Source organism: Lepidochelys olivacea, assembly GCF_965140295.1.
Source record: "Lepidochelys olivacea isolate rLepOli2 genome assembly, chromosome: 1".
Taxonomy (NCBI): Eukaryota; Metazoa; Chordata; order Testudines; family Cheloniidae; genus Lepidochelys; species Lepidochelys olivacea.
Window position 1 is genome coordinate 125,687,689 of NC_140411.1, and position 23,009 is coordinate 125,710,697.

The window sequence follows — 23,009 nt, forward strand, 5'->3', positions numbered from 1 at the left end:
TTGTGCTTTCTCTAGCAAAGTTAATTTTAATGTGACTTTAACTTCTGGCTTTATGACACAGTGAAGCAGGAAACATTCTTGAAGAACTTTTGTGTCTAGTGTATTAGTACAGTGAAACTCAAGTTCTACCTACCTATAGATCAATTGTCAGAATACAAAGGGAAACTCCCTGCCCCCCAAAACACCATCAGTATATTTTTTGAATGCAATAGCCACATCCACCTGCAGTTGTCACCTTCCCCTCTGTGTAGATGACACTAGCAGAGTGCATATGAAGATATTATTTTAAACTTCTGCTTTGCTTTATCGAAGGTGCTGAAAACAAGATCTGGATTCTTCCACATAAACTAGCATATACCTTGAGACGCTTACATGTAGAGAAATTTGACACCTTTTCTCTCTGCCACTCTCCAGTGACAACTTACTCCGCCTTTCCCAGGAGGAGACTTCCACAGCTGTGACCATAGCATGTACTAGGATATTCTACCACCACATGATCCCTAAAATACCTTACCCTTAAACTAGATATGTTTAGCTAGATGGGGATGAATAGGAGTCACACAGAAATTAAGAGACTGGAATGGGAGGATAAAAAAAATATGGAATAGAGGACAGTTTTCCTAGAAAGGTAATTATGAGTTGCTGCACTGAGCAGCAGGAAAAACTTGGTTAACATAAAATTATCTATATCCACTTCTTCATTCAGTACAGGAGTTCACAAGATAGAATTTGACAAATAATCTTTGTGTGTCACTGTTAGAGCTAGTCAAACAAAATCTGAGACTGGCTTAATTGTTTCATATACAGAAATCTCAGAAGCAGCATTATTAGCTGAAGCTAAACTGATGAGTGCTTCAACAGAACTCATAAGCAAGACTACCTAGCTGTCCTTCATTACTACAGGGCTAAAGCCATGCCCCCCATCACCCTCAAAAACAGAATTGCTCTACTCAAGTAACAGGTAGGCTTCAGTTACCTACATAATGAGCAAAGGAACTGCCAAACTGAATCGTATCAATAGTTCATCTTTACTGTCTTGTTCCTGATCCAGTAGAGAGTAGTGTTCTGCAAAGTTAAGTGATCTTTCTTGGGGCTCTTCCCAGACAACAATCTTGGAAACAAGGAGGTCTTACTTCTGCAAGTTTATAGACCAGGGGATCTAGAATTTTCAGTGTGGATCACAGAGATAATTATGGGAACTAGCATCCTCCTGTTCTTGATCACATAAATCCCAACTACAGCAACTGCTTATGCAGAAAAGTTATTTTAAGGAATATATTTTAGCGGTCTCAAAGTGATTTAGCAAGCAGAATGAGGAGCCAGCAACATGACTAGTGAGCTATTTGCAGACCCCCGGCAGGATGCTTCTAATTCTGCCTGGAGTGATGTCAGAAGAAGTCCACTGATCAAGACTTTTGAATGGATCAGGAGCAAAAAGGAAGCAAGATACTCTAAAAGTTGATAAAAGGATCTGGATGGGACTTAAGCCATTATGAAAGTACACCCTCAAGGAACAAGTTTGTTACTAGCTAGGAAACACTTTTTGATGAAGGAAGACTCCACTCATGTCAGGAATGGAAACACATGGCCACCCCAAACTTAAAAATAAAATCGGGGAGGGAAGGCTAAATTGAAGTTGCTTCAAACAATTCCAAGGTAGGAAGGTAAATTTACAACCAATATTATGTTCTGAACCAGTACAGAGAATGAGCCTTCTGCAGTATCTATTCTGTGACTTCAGGTAGAGATCAACATATCCTATTTTACATAAATCCAAAGCCATGATTATATTATTCCTTACGTATGTTTCATTCTTGCAGACAAACCAGAAGGACTTAAGCTTTGCATCCTGAGAGCTCAGAATCCACTTTATGGGGACACTTTCCCTCCACCACACATCCTTTAGAAACTCTTGAGAATTTAGTATTTTTCTTAATAAAGGGAGGTTTTGGGGTTTGGGTTTTTTTGATAATTTAACATTTACAATATTGCTTCTGCAGATAAACCCTCCTTCTCCAAAACATTCCAAAAAGAACCACCTTTTTTCCGCCCATTGTCAAATAGTATGAAAGAGCTCTCATTCAGGCTCTGTTTAATCTTAGAAATTAGGTGGTTCTTCAGACTGGACTGGAGCTACCATAGTATGTTAACTGATTAGACACTGAAGTCACCTAGTGGTTTAGGTGGGGCATTGAGACAATAAAGGCCATTCTACCTTGGAAACTTTTGGCATTTACAGTACACATTCAAGTGCCTGGAATACTGTCCACATGAGTGCTTCACAAGAGTACAGAATATCATTTCATCACTTGCACTAGCTCTAAGCAAGTCTTATACACACTTTAGAGACATCAGTTCAATTGATCAATGTTGAAGGGAAGTGATGGCATCACAGGTACACTTGTTCAGCTGTCCTCCCAGTGCAGTCACAATGTTCCAACTCAATTCTGCAACCATCCTCGATGAATGTTCTGTGCATTCTGGTTTATGTGCCTGGTGGCAGCCAAGGGGTAAATTATCCATGAAGCCCCTTGCTTACATACAACATTGTATAGTCATCTCAATTATAGCACATAATTTTGTCACCAACATCCACAGCTGAGAGATCTCAGAATTCTTGTGTATTCTATCTGCAAGTTTTGGATCCACAATTTATTTCCATGTAAAACCTGCTTTTATGGTCAGGATGCTACTGGCCCAAGACAGATTAAAATTTACCTGGAAGCAGAGGCAATTACGCAATCCACAGTGATTTTAAGTACACCAACTGGAAGAGAGTGGTGTACGAAAGTGTTCCAGTGTCTGTCTGAAATGGTCAACTGCAGCAAAAGCAATGAAGTGACAAGACAAAAAAACAAACAAAAACAAAAAAATCAGCCTGAGAGTGAGATTCAAAGAGATTTAGAGCAATGACTAGACTGGGGTTCAGGACCCATCAAGGGGTCATGTGGCTATTACATGGGGGGTTGTGAGCGGTCAGCCTCCATCCCAAACCCCACTTTGCTTCCAGCATTTATAGTGGTGTTTAATATATTAAAGAGTGTTTTTAATTTATAAGGGGGGGGTGGCACTCAGAGGCTTGGTATGTGAAAGGGGTCACCAGTACAAAAGTTTGAGAACCCCTGGACTAGACTTTCAGGGTGTGAAGTCTGATTCATCCCTTCAACAAGTTAAAGCACAATTCTCATCCACAAGATGTCTTAAGTTTGTCTTGAACTTAACAGCAGAGGCCCACAGTAGAATGTTGCCGAGGGCAGTGTTCAGAATGACAGGGATGGGAACTAGGACTAAGAGCTCAATGACTCAGACTATTTGATCTTCCACCCTAGAGATGAAGAGCTCTCCATGTAGGGTTTCACTGTGTGCTTGATCAGGGATGTACAGTAGAAGTCAAGTTTAGCAATTCACAGGGCCCAGTCATTGTTATTGTAAGGGTGGATATAGCAACCAGCAAAGTTGAATATTAGTAAGTTTGTCCCTCTTTTTCCATTAAGGGGGATCAAATAAGCAAGGTATGGAACACCTTCTGGTGGCTGATTAATACCCAAAACACTGAAAGCCTCATTTCCCAGATAAACCAACTGGTTCCCACCCATTATCCTTGGGACCAGAATTCCACCTCTCCTCTGAAGCCAGTTAAGAGCTACCAAAATAGTCCATGTTGGTCGAAATGGGCAACTTTGAGAGCAGAAGTTGACAGAAATTCCAGAATTCCATATGCTGCCATATTTCAAAGCCAAGTGTTCAAAACTAGTTGCCCAAACAATATTACCACCAGAACAGAAGCCAGATCTATTTATTCCACTGAAGTACTTCAGTACCAATCGACAATCTGGTAACTTCTAATTTATTAGCCAGTCCTTCTGCTGCTCCCTGTCAGGATCAAACCTACTATCTACTGTAAGTAACACTTTTTACATGTTTCCTGCCACCAGACTGCAGAACAAGTAGTTCATTTATCTACTTTTCTAGAGCAATGGAGGATGCCAGGTAAAGCAGCCTTCCACAAGCTTCACTGAAATTGATACGACCCCTCCAACATTACAGGGTTTCAGAAATGGTCTACCTATTACTCTACTGCAAGATTATCTGCATGTCCTTGGATGACTGGAGACAGGATCTCATAACGCAACAGTTTACTGGACGACAAGCAGGTGTCACTTGGAAGAGTACCATCAAGTATTTTTTCATCCAGTCAAGAAGGATCCAAGAAGCCTAATAGAGCCTACCAAGACAAAAAGCACACTGAATTGACCCAATCCAGTTAGCCCAGCAGACGGCATATTACAATCTATTGGAAATGGTGTCTCACTTGGGAGACTTAATGGGATAGAACTTGGGGAATACCGCTATCTATTTTTACCAAATTTGATCTCTGCAGACTATAATCAACGAGTTCACACATTAAAACTGAAATTCCATTCAACTTCCTTAGATACGTGCAAATTCAGAGCACTGAGCAAGAGTACTCAAAATATTTTCAGTGAATTTATATATGCACACATATGCAGTGGAATATTGGCACATTATTGTGTAACAAGCCAGCACACAGGAAAAAAAATAAAAAATGTGTACAACTGGCAAATCAACTGATTTTCAGTAGATCAGCAACAAAGATCATAATCCCTCCCCACTCAGGTACATTAGATGTAATTTAAAAAGTAGTAAAAAGCACACCACCCGACAGCTCTTCAGCTACTGCTAAATGACATTTCACCACTGTAGAATGCATCCAGTACCGTCCTCACTTATGACTGCATTTACATTCAACACTAGTCCCAACAGGTAAGAAACCCAGACCCTAAATGCTATACTTGCACCACTTGTAATTTCAGAAGTACAAAGACTCTGTTCTCCTTGTTCCTTTTGGTCTTTGATTTATTAAAACAGGCTTGGGCAAGTACGCAGCCTTCTTGGGAACTGAAGTACAGCTACGGCTTCTGTGTTGTGTCAGCGCTCCTGCTGCTGAGATACTGCTTCTAGCTGTGCTGCTGAAGTAGCGCTTATGATTAACAGAACTTTAGTTTAAAAAAAATAGAAGCTGATAATCAGATATTCTGTTCTATGATCATTTTTGGAGTTTCCAGAAAGTCACCAACAATCAATACTATGAAGATGTTGGTATCAACTTACAAATATAAAAAGTCCATATCAATCTGCATTGTCTCATTTTCTCTTTCCTAAGTGCGGATAGAGGACATTCTTAATGATATCAGAACATCTATTAAAGCCAGCTGTTGTGTGGTACCTAATTATAGGTTATGGCACTGACTAGTGAAATACTTTGCCTCCCCTGCCCGACATCTCTGCCTACTATCAGAAGGAAACTTCCCCTCTTGCTTTCACAAATTTTTTACAAAAAACATTACAGGCCAAAAAATGGTCTTGCATATGTCCTACTGAAGGCAACCACCACATTCTGCTCCTTATGAGGTGGCAGTGAAGCAGTGCTTTTTACTGTTTGTATATACTGTGTCCGCCCATAAAGGCTGTGGTGGGGAAGAATGTCCACTCTAGAGTATATTTGTGAATTATGTACCATTTCTTTGCCAGACTGAACATTCAGAATCTTGTGATCCATCTTGGCTACCAGGGAGTAGTGGCCTGTTCAGTTGTCATTCTCTGATGGTTGTATGGGTTGACATGTGGAAATATGGATTCCATCTACTGCCCCAGCTTTTTGGGGAATCCACCAGGGACATTTTGCATGTTGATAATACACCACTTCAGGCAGTTTCCACGATATGCATCTGATGAAGTGAGCTGTAGCTCACGAAAGCTTATGCTCTAATAAATTGGTTAGTCTCTAAGGTGCCACAAGTACTCCTTTTCTTTTTGCGAATACAGACTAACATGGCTGTTACTCTGAAACACTTCAGGACTGTACTCTCACCCATGTCTCCAGCACTGCAGACCCTACAGTGGGCTTCCAAACCTAAACAGATTTTCCACTTAGTAATAATCAACAGGTTCCGTCAGTTTCCCTAGGAGAGAAAAAGGAGATATGTGCAGGGATGGTCTGTTCTCAGCCTGCAAGTCTTGGTCCAGAGAAGGAGAACTGTGAGCTGATTCTGACTGTTGTGGGAAAAGATAACTCCCTTCTCAGATGATCAGGGGCTAGAGAGATTTAGGTCTTGAATATGTAGTTGAGATTAGTCTTCTATGCCTGTGGGGTCCCCAAGATACCCCAAAATTCAAGGGATGCAGGAAAATAAGATACCAACCGGTAGCCCAGGCAATGAGTATCAGTATCTAGAGTGAGTATACGAGCTCCTACCATAATAATGGAAGCCTGGCTTAGATGCTTTCTATAGGGTAGGGAATTCAGCAAGTCCCGATAACTCCAATCTTGTAGGAGACAGCCCTCCACTGGCCACTGAAGTAAATGAGGTGGAAGTAGTCCTCATGAAAAGATGGTGCTGTTCCCACTGGAGTAGTGAGAATATACATGGGATACTCTTTAGTCAGTACTGATACAATAGACTATACTGGAACCAGTGCTGCAGACTGAGCCAATGGAAGTAGTCTTGTGGAATCAAGTGGAACCAATGAAAAGGTAAGTTCTGTGGAAGCCAGATACAGCTGCAGTGCGGGAGTAGCTCAAACGGCATCTGTACCAAGGAAACGGGCATGAGAGAAGGAGGTGCTAATATAAGTTCTTGTTGGTGCTGGAGTCATAGTTACACTGGTCATCCACTAGCAGATAGTATTGATACTATTTGCCCTTGGGTAGTAGGCACTACTAAGGCCTGATCATGGGATCTCTACCAAGGAACCCAAATGGCCAATATGATACCAGGTGAGATCTGAGGTAATACCAATATGGATGCTCAGGAACTTTTTTTTGAAGCTTTGAGGCACCTTATGTCTCAAATTTTTATGAGATCTAAAAGAAGTCACACAGAGATGATATGACCCTGTTTCTCCCTGGGGATCTTTCACTCCCTCTTACCAGTCTCCCAAAGACTCTCTCAGGACAGATGATTAGAGGGCTATTTCCACAATCTGTGAGAACAAAGCTGCAGGAGCAATCCTCAAAGATCTCTTGTACTTTTTAGCAACCAAAACCAGGCTTAAATGTGGGTGTAATAACTGCTCAGGGAGGAATCCCCCGAGATGAGATTCTCTAGCTTGCTGAATTCTTCTCCAGAATGATCAGCAAATGTCACACTGGTCAGGGATGTGACCTTCTGAGGCAGAACATACATCTTAGGTAACCACCATTCAACAGCATGACCATTTCACAAGATGGAGAATGTTTGAATCTTGGGGACCTAAGATCAGTCATATTGACCAGACTAGTACCCAGTACTCCCAGAAAGAAAAAAACAAGCAAAACAAGTTCCCAAATGTGGTTAAAATGGAAACCATCAAGAAACTAAAGTAAATCTATTAGTGCTAGCTATAAACTATTTACACTATATTTACAAGACAATGGTTAGTGTGGTAAGAAGTGATAAAATTCAACTCCTAGCTATGGGTGGTGAGAAGGAAATGGGGCCCTATCCTTTGTCCTCTGTTGCAGGTATGAAGACATGCAGGGCGCATGTGCCAGCTCAATGGGCACAACCAATTAGAAAAGACTTGGTGTGTGCATGTTGAGCGCACACAAACAGTGGAATAGGTATATGGACAGTCATTCAAACAACATTACTTTGGGACAGGAAGTGTTTTGAGATATTACCCTTGGTTGTCAGAATACCCTTCTGGGTCCTATAATATCTTATAAGTTGTCCCACGTTTCCCTGCTTTGGACAGTTATGAAAAGGAACTTGTGTTGCATAATATATTGCTCTGGCAATATTTGGAAGGAATGTGGAGCGTAGACATGCTGAAGGCAGACTGTTTGGTGTGGATATACTGATCTGCTTCAGAAGTAAATAGTAATGCAACAGCTTTGCCATAGTGTCTGCAGTCCTCCACCACAGAGAAACCTGAGGTCCTGAAGATATTTAATGTTTAATTATAGCACTCCAGGCACTTTCCAGGCAAATGGGAAGGTAAGTTCTATTGTGTTAACTGGGTTTACAAATTTACTCTGAGTTCAACTATAAGGAGTGAGTTTAGGTTCATAAGATATCACAATAACCTATAACAAATGTTGCTGGGAAAAGCTGCATTAGTTCAAACAAAAAGGCCTACTGATATAACTCAAGGACTGTGTTAAGATCATGCCTGGTAAACAAGAACTGTGTGAAACTGAAAATCAGTTAACCAAAATTGGTATGTCAGATATTAGGCCTAATTGGTAGACAAAATGAGGGAATGGGCCACTCAGCCCATAATTCCCTTGTGGGGTCCTTAAAGAGACTTTGGAAGAAAAATTGACTACTAGAGGGGCTTCACCATCACAGCTGCCACCTGCACCATCTTCTGGGACCCCAGACCTACTTCATCCCAATCCTGAAAGATGTTCTGATCAGACTAGGCCAGAGGGAGCCAGATGACATTGCCACCTCCAACCAGTTCCATCTGAATTCCAACCACCACCTAGATAGGAGACTGACTGTCTCTCCGCCTCGTCTTTTCCCCAATGTGTCCTTTCCTTCATTTCTTCTTTTTCCTATCCTTCTCCTTTTTCCTTCTGTCTAGTAAAGTCTGGCTTAGCCCACCAAGATTGTATATTTTGCTGAAATGCTGTAAGCCTGTGACCAAAGAGGCAACTAAAAGCAATGCCAATACGAGTTGCCAGGTCTTGGAGTAGCTATGACCGGGTGCTGTGCTTATGGTTTTCCAGCACTGAGGTTGCAAGTGAAAGTCAACATCAAAGACAGAAGCTGCATTTTCTATCTTTGCTATTCTTCTCTCCCCCTTTTGGGTATTTGTTCTATCTTCTTAGGAAACTGAATTGGATTCAGCAGCTCCAGCCAATCTCAATGAACTTCTTTTCCACAGAAAGGATATTTATTTAAGACTGCCAAACAAGGTTTGTTTTTTCCCTCTAAAAACTCCAGCTAAAGGGAAAGGGATCAAGGGATGTTGTTAAAAGAAAGTATTAAATAAGCTTTCCTATACTTGTCAAACGCTTTAACTGTTTTTCCTTTTTCTGTATCTTTAATAATATGTTAAAAGGACTTTAATGGTGTGTTTGCCATGGTACTAAGCAGGCTGAGGTCTCTCTAATCAAACCCTAACCTTGTTTAAATGTTGGACAGTGTTTGGGTTATGTTAACACCTTTGACTCTTTGGGCCCCTACATTTAATCTAAATTAATAGAACAGGCCTCTCCCCAAAAAGTTTAGAATTTTAATAGCCAACGTAGAGGTTATGTAACAAGAGAGAATCAGTGGAATTTCACTTTCTTTTTTTTTTTTACTCTAATATCTGGTTTTGTTCAAATATGTTTAAGTGGGAGGGTCAGGGTTTATATAACTTGGGGAAATATGGTTAGATCAGAGGGGTCAAATGGAAGCAGGGATATTGGAGCCATATTATAGTAAGAAATAAGTCAATCTTTAGGCCCAGTGATTCAGGCATTCAGAAAGTCATCTGCAGAGCAGAGAGGATTGAAAGATGGACTCTCAACTCAGGTTAGGAGAGAGATTTTTTATTTTAATAATCATTGTATTGGCTCCAAGAGCTTTCTGACAGTCCTCTTTAAAGAAATGAATAGTCTCACAGATAAAGCCATGGGAATCCAGTAGCACTGAGCCTTTTCTGAACAGGTATCTTATAATCTAAATAGAATTAGCTGACCTTTTGGTTTTAGGTATCTTAGATCTTTTAAGTGCAGTCTTAACAGCGTGGGCTCCAAACAATGTTCTGATACAGAACAAATGACTAACCAGCTATGATTAGCTGCAGCACTTCATTCTAGCTACAGCGTACATGATCTTTTATTTTTTCTTACTATACTGTTATGTAACTAGATGTATAAAATAAGTTTGGTTTCTGCAAAAAATATAAATTTGATCTCAAATCTTTTCTGTGTAGCAACCAGGTTTTGTTGGGGGAGGGGGAAGAGAGGGAAACAGGGCTACCAATCTAAACAGGATTATGTATGACTGTGATATGGCACTGACCCTGCATTGCCCCATGAATACTACTAACCCTTGTGGATACACTAATACCAGCTCTGAGAACAGATCCATTATGGAAAGCTGGTCTGCTAGAAGATCAGTGATCACCAAGGAGTTCCCCATGGTAACTGCAGTGTTAAGCATTATCTGCTACCTCAACTAAGTCATTCAGCTATTCAATGATTCATGTAGACTTGGGCTAAAGTTCTTATCTGTCACTGAAGGAAGAAGCAGCAAGGACCATAAAAAAAGCTGTAGACTAGCACACCCCACATAGTTGTCTGAAGGCTACACTCCTTGCCCTCTCTTGGGTTTACCACCAGAACTTGAGAGTTACAAAGGATTTCAGTGGCAAAGCAAAAAGTGTCACCAATATTAGCTGCCACTGTCATTTTTAAGAGACAAAAATTGAGATGATCTCACTGGAGATCTGAGCTAAAAAAAGCTCTTCAGGAATAATTAGCTGCTTCCTTCAGATATAGGGGAAAGCCAGTCTTCTAAGTTGCTCACTTTTAAAAATTTTTTTTAAAGATTTGTGTGTGCTTATATCCCAAATAGCAAGCATAAGAGGCATTTATCATGACAAAGACTGTCATTGAATTAACCTTTATTTTTATCCTAAAGGGGAAAATGTTTTGTACAACTATGATCCCTTCCACTCCTGCTTATGCTTTAGTGGGACAATAGTAGCTGTGATATCACAGAATGATTATGCTTAAAAATAAATCACAGTACAGCAGGAGCTGTGTATATGAATCTGGGAGACCCAAAATTAAAGAAAAGGGTTAGTTTAGAATTCAGGCTGAATGCTAGGAGGACTCGGCATAAAAATGAATTTAGCTCTTCTAAAGAAGAAATGTGCAGCTCCAACTTTAAAGATGAACTATTTTATAAGATACTTGGGGTCCTAAACATAAAAAGTATCTTTCTAGTTCAACCAACTCAGTAGAATATCTGGGTGCAAATTATAAAATTATACCTTTTAATTGTGTATTATATTTTTTGCTTCCAACTTCAAATACATCACCACAGTGTGTAGGTGCTTGTAAGGTGGCTTACTTTTCAGTTCCAACTGAGACATCACGAACCATAGAGTGAAAAATCCGAACTCAACTAGCAGCAGGCAACAAACCTTTCAATTCAGTTCACATATTTAAGTTTCCAGTACAGTTGATATATGTTCCACATGGTTGACTTCTGATTCCAAAGTTTCAGGGAAACTTATGAGCAATTGGGATACAGCTGCCTTTTAAAGTTTCATATTACCATTCACTATACACTGTAAGTGTTCTGCGTTGAGAGTATCGAAAATCTCCTGAGTAGCCCCTTTTGCATATAATCAATGCAAAATTCTGCTTACCCATGAAAAATAACTGATAACTGAGAAAGTCAGTATTTTCCAATAACATGGTAAAAGGTGGATTTTAGGCCTGGGCTATTTTTTTCACATCAATTTTGAAAGGCTGATCCGATTACTTTCAGGGCTTTTCTAGGGGAAAAAAATCCATCTCTGTATTATCACCCCTAATCCATGACATAACAAAACCAGATGCTCGAAAATAGCCTGTCCCCAGGCTCTTCATGGCCACGCAGCTTTCCAGTGATTTCTACTGCAGTTCATTAGGAGACTTTCACAAAACAAATTGTTTGGTTCCAGAAAGGATATATTGTACTTGGGAGTTGTTTACACGTGGAGCTCAGGGAAAAAAAGCCCACTGACTTGTCCCAGAAGCCATTATAGTTCCATCAATCAATTTGAATTACCTCGCAACAAATGTTTTAGTTGTATATGTTCATACACAAACTAACAACAAAACCTTGCTATACACTAATGTTATTTCTTTTTTGGGTATTCATTCAAGAGTTCAGTGTGAATTGCAATAAGTCTGCTAGAGGAAATCTGGAGTTTGTCTAACAAGTTCAACATTTAATCTGATCACAACATTTAAAAAAATTAAAGGAAGTCTACAAAGAAAAATGTGGGTTGCCCCTATTTTTGCTTCTTTATGATGTCTGAAAATTGGAAGATTTATATTCTGGTTTCTACATTAGAATTTGAAATATTGTCTCCACCTCTGAAAAGCACTAGGACGACCAGAAAAGTAGGGAAATGACACTAAGAGTCAAGAGTAAAAGTTAGGCAACTGAGAGGGGAAGTATGCTCAGACAGCTTAAACTGCTCTCCCTCCCCTCTCCCTGCCCTAAACAGCTTGCATAACTTCAACATGAGCTTCATGAAGCATACAACATCTCTACTTCTATTGGGAAAGTACCTATCACATAGTGGGCACTACTGGAGGTAATTAACATTTGGATTAGAATGGGTAGGAAACTTGTTTGTGTCCTGCCAACATTTTTGAGACTTCAAATTTTTTCCTATTCTACACTGGGACAGAGCAGAGATCTTCTGAAATTATTATTTGTGTGAAAAACCAGCGAGACCTCCCACTGCCCCCAGAATAGCCAATAGCCTTGTGGTTAGGGCACTTCTAAGAGATGTGGGGGCTCAGGTTCATGCTCTGCTTGATTCAGAACAGGGACTTGATTACTGGTGCCCCAACCACCACCAGGCTCTTGGCTATTCTGGGAGTGGTGGTCTCTCTCTTGAAATTCTATCTTGAGAAACTTTCCCAATAAAAGTTGTGTCAAAAAAACCATTTCCATGAAAAATTTCAATTTTGGCAAATCAACATTCTGAAAAAAGAGTTTCACTGAAAAATTCCCAATCAGCTCTAATTTGGATAAAGGACATTTTTGTTAAAAATTCAGCATTCTTGCTCCTTCAGTTAAACTGTTAGTGCTCACAATAAGCATGTTCGAGTCTCCCAATAGATCTGCTAGCAAAATCAGTGATGACCAATTTGACATTCCTGATACTTGCATAAAAAACAAGCAGAAGACACTTAAACAAAAAAAAAAACAACACAAACTTTCATTCATGTCTTCTCTATTCTCAAAGAAAAAAAGAGCACAAGCCATCCCTCTCCCCTCCATTCTACACAGAGTATTTTGGTTTATAACTACATTACAAGCTGTAATTATGTACGTATGAAGTAACTGGAACTTGTAATGTACACTAACAAATATTTAACCCTAGGGTTAAAAGTGACTTGGCAACAAATGTTTGTTCCTTGTCCACACTAGATTTTCAAGTATGTTGGTTCACATGTTAAAACAATTACAAATTGCAGAGTGAACAAGCCCTAAGAGATTTGCAAGCACTTATTCTAAGTTTCTTGGTGATATTATATACCTATTACCTAGTACATACACTGTTTAGTAGTTCCTTTCCACATAAAGCAAACAAAATTTTCATGACACAATGTAACTATCATTTTTGGTTGATAAAAGTTATTTTCACGCTAGAGGGCACCCACCACAGAGGGCAATACTGATTGTTTACAAAAAGGTACTGTGACTAGAGTAAGCGATCCTCCAGCTTTGATATCTCTAAACATTTAACTAAATTACCAAAGATGCAAGATTAAATAGCACATATAGCATTTCTCACTTCTTGTATTTTTCAGGCTCTCTCTCCAGTGCTCTAAGCCACCAAAATTAATTTTTCAGTAATACAAATCTTTTCACACTCACAGCAAATTTACATTAAATGCTTTAAAATAGCAGGGTCAGCACTACAAGTTTGCTTTAAAATAAGGAATGACCTTTTCAAATCAAGTTTAATTTAACCAAATCTGAAATACCACCATTCAATTTTTAAATCCAATATATTAAACTAATAGGAAATCAAAGCATTTATAGGGTCATGGGGTTCTTTGCCCTCTCTTGAAGGTCACCTTAAAGAGACTAGTGCATTAGACTTGGAATTTAGAATTAAACTGTAGGTCATATTTACGTTCTGGTTACCTCTAAGTCCATAAAAACTAGGAAATTCTGAGTTTAGCAGCCAATTTTTTCCTAAATAAATAGGGTACAAAAATGTCAGGCATGGTATACAAGATAGCTTGGAGACACCTCTTGCTCATAGATTGGAGGTAGGCGTAAGTTAAGAACAGGATGAATGTATTAGCTCTTGAAGTTTTAATACATCCAGAAATTATGACAACACTTGATATCTGAATGTAGGTTTTGATACCTTTTAAAAATTACATTTGTTAATTTTTCATAACTAAACTAGCACACTTGCAAAAGTTTACAAAATAATGGAACACTTCCATAATTATAATTATGAGTATAATTTTAACTGATGAGCAATATTTGAAATGCATAATCACTCAAATAATAATGAACCCACTTCATAAAATGGTGGATTTAACTCACTGGTTGCAAAGTTGCAATTACTCAGATACTTGTGCAATACACAGTAATACCTTAAATTTTCTTTAGTATAGACGGAGCTGATCCATGAAGTTCAAAATGGTAATGTCTTATTGAGTTACATAATGTGTGGAACTCAACACAGAGCATGCTAAAGGGGCTACATTCATATTTGGGCAAAGCTGCAGCCTATCTTTTTGTACCTAGTTTTAGCAAGTAGTAAGTTAATATCCATGGGGAAAGTGCATGTAGATTAATAATGGAACTATTCTTTCAACTCAAATGGTGCTAATTAAGTAATACCAACCTTTCTATTTCACACACATCTGTAAACAAATCAGGCATATAAGTGTTATGCTAAATGAATTTTTTGTAGCTTTCAAAACAATGCACAATACATGTAGCAGGACTAAGGCACAGTATCTACTTCCTTTCAAAACCACACAAACATGTTACATTTTGAAAAAAATAAAACTGGTATTCAAATATTCTAGTTAGTGAAGAACTTTCATGTATTTCATGAGGTTTATGGAGATCAAAGTTGTGCCTTCACAAATAGGGGAAGCAGTTATATAGAGAAGAACATAAACAAACCTGAACCTGCTGGAAAGCTTTTAGTCTTTTCTTGAATCTAGAAGGTAAAACAAAATCACATCCTCGAGCTAGCAATGCCAACTCCTTTCTTAGATCAGGATCTTGCCGCAAGGAAATCTCTTTTATCCTCATGCTTTCAGATTTCATATAATATCTGTGTGCGCCAGTCCAGGCACTTCAGTCCAAGTAAATAGCAGAGCCTTTCTATTATCACACAGTGCCACTTAGAGCAGCAGCTGCGCTTTAGTTCTGTGACATTCTAAGAGAGCCAGCTCAACTTAGCCTGCGCCATACATTAAAGAGAACTTGGCTGGAATCACAAAAACAGATTGGAAAGTCACTTTAGGGGCTTGCCCTTTTGCTGCATGCATTCCAAAGACTAAATGGGATGGTATGGAAAGAAACAAACCTGTTTCGAGAATCATCTTTATATAAGCAGCTCCCAATTTAAAAAAGGCAAACTCCAGAGGAATGTAAAGATGCCAGTTTTGCAGTTTTTTCTTTGCCTCTTTCCATCAGAAACCACACACTCTCTAGCCTCAGTGAAGTATTTCATTGAGGGATAAGGCTTATTACACAGCAATTAAATTCTAAGTTGTTCAGCCCTTTAACAGCAAACTCTGCAACTTTAGAGAGCATGAGGCAACCGCAAGATAAACTTCAAACAAACTTGCTGGGATAAGCTGTTGTAAAGCTCATGTTCACAGTTTCATAAGATGAAGCTTCTGTATTTGTCTGAACAATTATTCACATATTGCAGGATTTCAGTCATGTAAAATGTTAAAGCAGAAAATATTGAGCAATAAAGTAGGCAAACATTACCACAACTGAATTGCAGAGATGGCAGCTTATAGCAGGAAAGGGAAGATTTAGATATCACATATGAAACTGCTTTATCAGGATGAACTTTTCTTGTCCAAACAAAAGTACTTTAAGTACTGCAAAGAAAGACACATCTTAAAATAAATATGAACATAATGTTTCAGTAGCAATGCTGCAGTTAGAGATAGCAGTTTTAGACTTCTAGTTTCAGTTTATTGTAGTTTAAAAATATTTTTGGGACGGAGGCTCAGTTTCAGTTTACAAGATTTACCTCCTAATTTCCCCCAAGTTTATACTTTTTCATATGATTTTGAAGTGAAAAAATACATACATTCTCCATCTCCCCTGTTCTAACATTTCAGAATTTTTTAAAAAAATTCTGACTGAAATGGTATTGCTTTAAAATTTCAAATTGGTCATAGGTTTACTCTAGCTGTCACTAGGAACACATTCATTTTTAGACACATTTGCTTTAAATGTCACCATTATAACTATTTGAGAATGGCATCCTGTTTACTACCTCCATTTAGCTTGACTAAAACTTTCAGCCCTCCCAGCATTGTCAGTATCTCTAAAAAAAGTGGACAGACCGACTCTGTACCTGTGTATAACAGAATGGGTATAGTCAAAAACAAACATTGGGAAAGAAACCTAGAGGTTGTTTTTTTGGGATGGGGATTTAGCATGCAGGAAAGGAAATTAGTCAGATGCCAGTGTAACAAGGCTTAGATTTAATTCACAAAACAAACAAAAATTGAAATGGGCTTTCTTTACAGGATCATCGATCACTGGAACATGTAACATACATGTCAAAGTCAATGTTTTCTGAGGAAAATTATGGTTCTAAAGGTATCAGTTATTTAAGAAAAGTATTATTACAAAGTTAACTTGTAGTTATGAAAAATGAAAGCCAGGAAATTAAAGTATGGTTGAAAAAGCCTCTGAACAATTGTATCTTTTAGAGTCAGGAAATGCATAGTTGCACAAACCATCTTAACTCTGATCCCGTCTATTATGTACCAACAAATGTACTTTCTTATATGGTGTTACTGGATACAAGAGACATGGCATTTAACGTGGTACCACAATAAATGAGTCCAAATGTCCTCAATCTAGATTGAGATACGTGTTGGCTTTTATTTTAATTTTAATTTATTTTATTTTATTTTGTAGTTTAGACGACAATATTATTCCTAAACGTTTAATAGAGTATGGATTCATCTAACTGGATAAGGAAGAGACTCTGAAGATCGAGTGAGGACCTCGCATTTCTGTTTTATAGCAAGAAAACAAAGTTTCTATTAAAGCATCAGTTGTACTTGATTTTGGCTTATCAAAAAAAAGAACACGAGACAAATGGTGAATTAAGTTATCCTTAACAAATTACTTCACAAAATTTGAGTAATCACAAGGTGGTGAGAGCTAAAAGAACTGTGAGACTGTCCAAGAAACAAAACAATATGAACAAATGCCAATTTGTTAATACTGGAGCACACCAAGTTTCCTTAGCAAAACCAGTGATTAATTTGTTAAATATCATCAACAGTGAGATGGAAAAAATCTCTGGATAACTAAATTTTGTGAGACACACAAACTTCAGACCTAAAAGAGCTAGCTGAATGAACATGATTGGAAGTTAATTGCATTTATCAAAACATGGTTACAGTGAAAGGAACAATCTGAACTATCCACACACATTGCTGGATTCCAATTAAGGTTTGTCACTCAGGAAAGATCTTGGGTGTCACTGTGAATAGATCAACAAAACCTTCTGCTTAATCTAGATCAGATCTCTAAAAGCAATGTTAATATGCATAAATAATTGGATGGAAAAATTTAATCTTTTAACTCTGAGTCTCTTGGCCTCGGTGATGTCTGGTATTGAGTTCCACAGGTTATTATAGTTGTATAAAGTATTTCATTTTTATCATATTCATATTTGATATCTTTCAGGGTTAAAGTTTCCCCTTTTGTATTATGAGAGAGAAAATAGGAGTGTACACACTTTTCTATACTTGTTTGCAGGGAGAATTTCCTCTCTTTATTCAGCAATATTATAGGCCACACATGCTATTAAGGTCATATTTTAATGTGAAGTAGTGAAGGTCAAAACTAATTTGACACTGCAGGTTACATTCCTATAAACTCATACTGAAGTCCAGAAAATCATCAAAAGCACAAACAAGCTAGTTTGAAGTCTCACTTAAGGTTTGATTTAAAATAATGTAAAATAATGCTGATTTAAAATAATGTAAAAGGAAACAAACATTAAGTTTTAATCACACTGTCAAGTATCAACATCCCCCCCCAGCTTGAACTATTTTAGTCTGGACTCTCCTTTGCTTCCCAGCAAGGACTTTAAATACAGAAGGTTCTCCTGCAGCCAAATGAGAGGTTGTTTGCATTCCGGAAATATCTGTTTATATCTGGAAGCCTTGTATCAGCACTAGACTTGGATGGAGGGAGAATAGTTTTCCTCTCTTTATAAGAAAGTGTAGAGGAGACAAATATACACAGATACTAGAACAGACTCACCAAATTTGCAATAAAGCAGATTTCACACTATTGAACCAATTGAAATGCACTTACTGAAGCACTGAATCACAGCAGTGCAGTTCACAGGAGCTCTAAACACTGCATCTCTCAGAGAAGAGTCCCATCACTACTAGAAAAAATGCATTCCAGTCTTTAAGGCTTAGTATTGTTTCCTATTGATAAGAACTTGTGTAGTCTGGACAATTTTTGTAGCAAGGTCCCTGGATTCCGTGGCAGCTTCAGATAATAGTTTTAAATAGGCAGTTTTAGTGAATTAAATATTAGAGTAATCAGTAGAAGAGTTGCATTTATTTTGATACCAAGGGCTTGTCTACACTGGCAATTAACAGCGCTGCAGCTTTCTCGCTGAGGGGTGTGAAAACGCCCCCTTGAGCGCAGCAAGTTGCAGCACTGTATTGCACTGGGAGAGAGCTCTCTCTAGGTGCAGCACTGTGACCACAGAAAGCACATTAAAGCACTGCTGCGGCAGCACTTTAGCATTGCCAGCGTAGACTAGCCCTTCGTTCAATTTTATGTTTTCCAAATTATGTTTTCAATATATGCACATTTTTGTACTGACTAATGTCCAACTTGTGTACAAATTAGAAGGCAAAACTGCAGGTTTTAGAAGTTGCCCAAGAGAGTTGGTGTGCATGAGATTGCAGGTAAACACATTAGGTGGATGTTTCTGCTAAAGAGATCAGTGGTGAAAGAGTTAATGTTGACACTGAAATTATCAAATGGAGGTTTCAAAGTTACACTGTTGAGAGGAATGAGAACTATAGTTTCAGGCTCTTTACAGCCTCAGGAAGACAATACTATGAACAGTGTAAACTGGTCCATTTTTCATGGCCCCCCCCACAATGTTAAGGATTAGGGGGGAAATTAAAAAACAAAACAGCTTCTAGAACACAATTCCGGGTCAAATATCACCTTGTGGAGTGGAAGTAGGCTACCACAAGGACTTCCTTGTTATTTATGACCCTCAAATGTGCTCATCAGAAACATGAAAACTAGAAAAAGCCAAACTACTGTGAAATTGAGATTAGATACCCGATTCCAGGTCCCAGAAGTGGAATGCCCTAACTGAGATCAGACTGTAGTCCAGTGTGACCATCCACAGAGATTAATGCAAAACCCACCTCTATAGATTTTTTTTATGGGTAGGCTTTTGTAATGGCCCACATTTGTAAGCTTGGGTGCTTACCTAAAAAAGGTGAGCACTTATAGCTGCCATTCCAAGGAGAGAGAGAAAGCTGAGGCTGATCACTTTCAAAACCAAGCCACTTATTTAGGTGCCCAACTTATCCAGTTTAAAGTTTTCTGCTACAGCCCTTAGTATTTTGTCTAAGTATACTTCGACTAGTTTGGAGGGAAAACCACACTGGTTTGGTTTAAGGACTTGGCCAGAGCACGAGAATGCTATTTTGAAGTTTGCCAACAAAAAAAAGGATAGTTGTAGTCTAGGCTGGTGTTTAAATGAGTTTATGAAGTCCTGCAGACAGATTTAGAAATGTAACTGCTTCTAGGTATACATTTACCTTGAATCACCTTAACTTAAAGCTGAGAGAGTAATCTGGTACAAGGAGAGGTATTTTTAAAGTACATGAATGACAACCCTTTATCAGTAGCTACTTCCAACATAGCACCAGCTGTTCAGTGCTTCATCAGTCTGACATGAATTGAATTTTTAACTAATCCTTTCAAAAGTGCATTTGTATCTTGGAATTCCACTGGGTTTCCAAAAACAGAATGATTGCTGTATGAAAGTACAACCACCACTTTAATTCAAGCACCACATACTACCAGTATATGTAATTTGGTCCCTGAAATCACAAGATAGTAATTTTGTTTTAATTATAGCAGCAGAACTGTTTCCTGCATGTGTTTCTACCACATTTGTCCCCTCCCTAACAGTCCTAAAGCTCAAAGACAACAGAACAGGAAGGGTTGGAACGTGGACACCACAACTTTTAAGACCTCAAGAAGACTAAAAACCAGTTAATCGATAGATCACAAAGTAACTAAGGGCTTTTCTACACTGGCACTTTACAGCCCTGCAACCTTCTCGCTCAGGGGTGTGAAAAGAGACCCTCCTGAGCGCTGCAAGTTTCAGCGCTGTAAAATGCCAGCGCTGGGAGCTATTTGTGGTGGTGGTTTTCTCCTATGGCACTGGGAGTGCTCTTTCCCAGTGCTATGCCACGATTACATAAGCCATGTTAAAGCGCTGCCGCGGCAGCACTTTAACATTGCTAAGGAAGACATGCCTTAAGTGAGGGGTTTCTACTGCAGTCCCACAGGGATCTGCTCTCTGGGCTATGCTATTCAAAATATAAAATCACTGCTGATAAAATGTGTAGATGACAAAAGCTCGTGGTAAATAATGATGAGGGCAGGTCAGGGACAGACTATCTGGAACACCTGGTAAAGTAAACATTTGTTTTAAACACAGCCAAATGCACGGTCTAGGAAACCCCACTTACAGGATGGGGATGTAGCTTGGAAAGCAGTGACTGAAAAGGACTCAGGTGGTCACAGTAGACAACCAATCTAACATGAGCGTCAAGCGCAATGCTTTAGCTAAGTGGGTGAGAACACAAGCTTTGGATATACAGGCTGAGGAATATCGAGCAGGAGTAGGGAGATTAGTATTATATCTGAATGTAATATTAGTGAGATCATTATTGGAATAGTTGTCCACTTCTGGTGTCCACAAGTCTATGCTGTTAAAAACTGGAAAGAGGTAAGAAAAAAGCTTCAAGGAGGATCTGATATTTGGAAAATATGCAGTCACGGATACTAAGGGTGTGCTATGCCACAAGTTCTCCTTTTCTTTTTGCGAATACAGACTAACATGGCTGTTACTTTGAGACCTTTGTACAGCTTTTCTGGAAGTGTATCCTTGTTATAGGCCTTGACCTCCTTTTCAAGGAGGAGCCCTATGGCTGTTAGTCTGAGACTACATCCCTGCCTGCTGCACCTGTTTCTCACTGTGGCTTCTTCAGCAGATCCAAATAAGCCTGGACCCCCTCTGTTGGAGACTTACTCTTGTGGGAGCTATACAGCAGCTGTTTGCAGTACAAAAGACAGCCTTCAAAAAATAAACTGGCATTTATTAGTCCACTATACAGAATACAGTATTTAGGGCTTTGGGTTAAAATGATCAAGCAAAACTAAACCTCTTCCATCTGGCTTGCCAGCATCTCCTTGTTTAGTTAGCGGGGTCTTACTTTTGCCATCATCTGGAAGGCAGACTGCATGCTTGCAGCCAACTTCCCTCATCTTGCTCTCCCATATGAGACTGAATTACCATCAACTGTGAGAACAGGGTTCTTATCAGGTGTTTCCTAACACTTCAGAGTCCTTTGTTTCAAGTTTCAGTCATACTGTTTTCACATGTCCTGCCCCTGCCCAGGAAGGGTGGAGGTGTGGTCAGACATGTAATTTGCCTTTCCACATCCAAAAAGTCCCCTTGGTTGGCAGCTGTTACACTGAAAGACCAATGGTTGAACCATTACCTCATATCTCTAAGGTAGTTTCATTCACATTTTGACAGATCTTGATAGTCCATTCATACCCATTCCAGCATGTCTTCGTGACCTAGTCATTTGATATCTTATTCCCCTTGTTCCTGGAAAGAAATTAATCCTTTCATACCCAGTAGGTAACAATACAAAAGTGGCTGGGTAACTGAGTAACAGTTCTTAATAAAAATACAGAAATTTCCCACATTCTCCACACGTGCCTTTAAAGAAAAACTAAAGAAGCTCAATCTCTTTAGTTTAGGCAAGTGAAGGTAATACAAATCAAAAAACTAAAAGTACCTATATATTGGTAAGCGACTTGAATCCTAAAGGAAAAAGGCATAATAAGATTCTATGGATAAAAACTGAAGTTATGCAAATTCAGACTAGAAATAAAGTGCACATTTTTAATAGCAAGGGTAAATAACCACTGAAATAACTTACTTATATATGTGGTGGATTCTCAGTTATTTGAAGTCTTGATATGCAGACTTCCTAAATGATATGCTATAGCTCAAGCAGAAATTTTGGCTTAATGCAGCAATTACTGGGCAAGATTCTTTGGCCTTGTTATGCAGGAAGTCAGACCAGATGATTATTATAATGATCCCTTCTGGCCTAAAGAAAAGGAGGATTCTTTAAAAGATTAAAAAAAGTTTGTTACAAAGGCAAGAAGCACATAGTGATTAATGTTACATGGACAAATGAGAAAAATCTAATACATCAAGCATCTTCAACATAGCTATTTAGCCTAATTAACCCTGAAAGCAAGTTGACTATGGAAAACAAACCCCAATAAGGAAAGGAAAAGAAAAGTTTACTCACTAACCCCCTCAGTTTAACTTTCTTAACCCTCACAGCCACATCTAGAGTAGCAAACAAGTCACGTTTAAGAATATGTTAGCTAACAGTAACTATCGTGGTGTTAAACCCTAGCGCAGATGTGGTTTAACACTTTTGAAAACATGAAAAAAAGACAGCCCTTGCATGGCCTCAACAGATTTTGCTTCTCAGAAGGTTTCTGAAGTTCAGTGACAGTAAGGGAAGGAGCAGCTACAACAAGCAGAAGTATCCACAATCCACTAGTAACTGCTCGTAAATGGCAGTCACAATGTAATTAAATTTAACATCCTTGTAGGGGGGAAAAATACCAAAGAAAGCCACCAAAATAGCATCTAATCATCAAAAAGAGGAACTGCACAAGAATGAGGAAACTAGTTAAATGGAAATAAAAAGG

At 38.7% G+C, this 23,009-nt stretch overlaps 1 protein-coding gene across 4 annotated transcripts in view; it reads right to left on the reverse strand.

Annotated features, from left to right (window-relative positions):
* Window positions 1–23,009, reverse strand: part of PPP2R3B (protein phosphatase 2 regulatory subunit B''beta) — a 106,656-nt gene that overhangs the window by 41,990 nt on the left and 41,657 nt on the right. The window contains exon 1 of one of the 4 annotated variants that reach the window (XM_084650056.1): window positions 14,892–15,246. The exons of the other annotated variants lie outside the window; for them this stretch is intronic. Coding sequence (XP_084506182.1) covers window positions 14,892–15,038 — 147 coding nt within the window. The 5' untranslated portion in view covers window positions 15,039–15,246. Of the gene's footprint in view, window positions 1–14,891; window positions 15,247–23,009 lie in introns of those variants that run through there. 4 annotated transcript variants of the gene reach the window in all.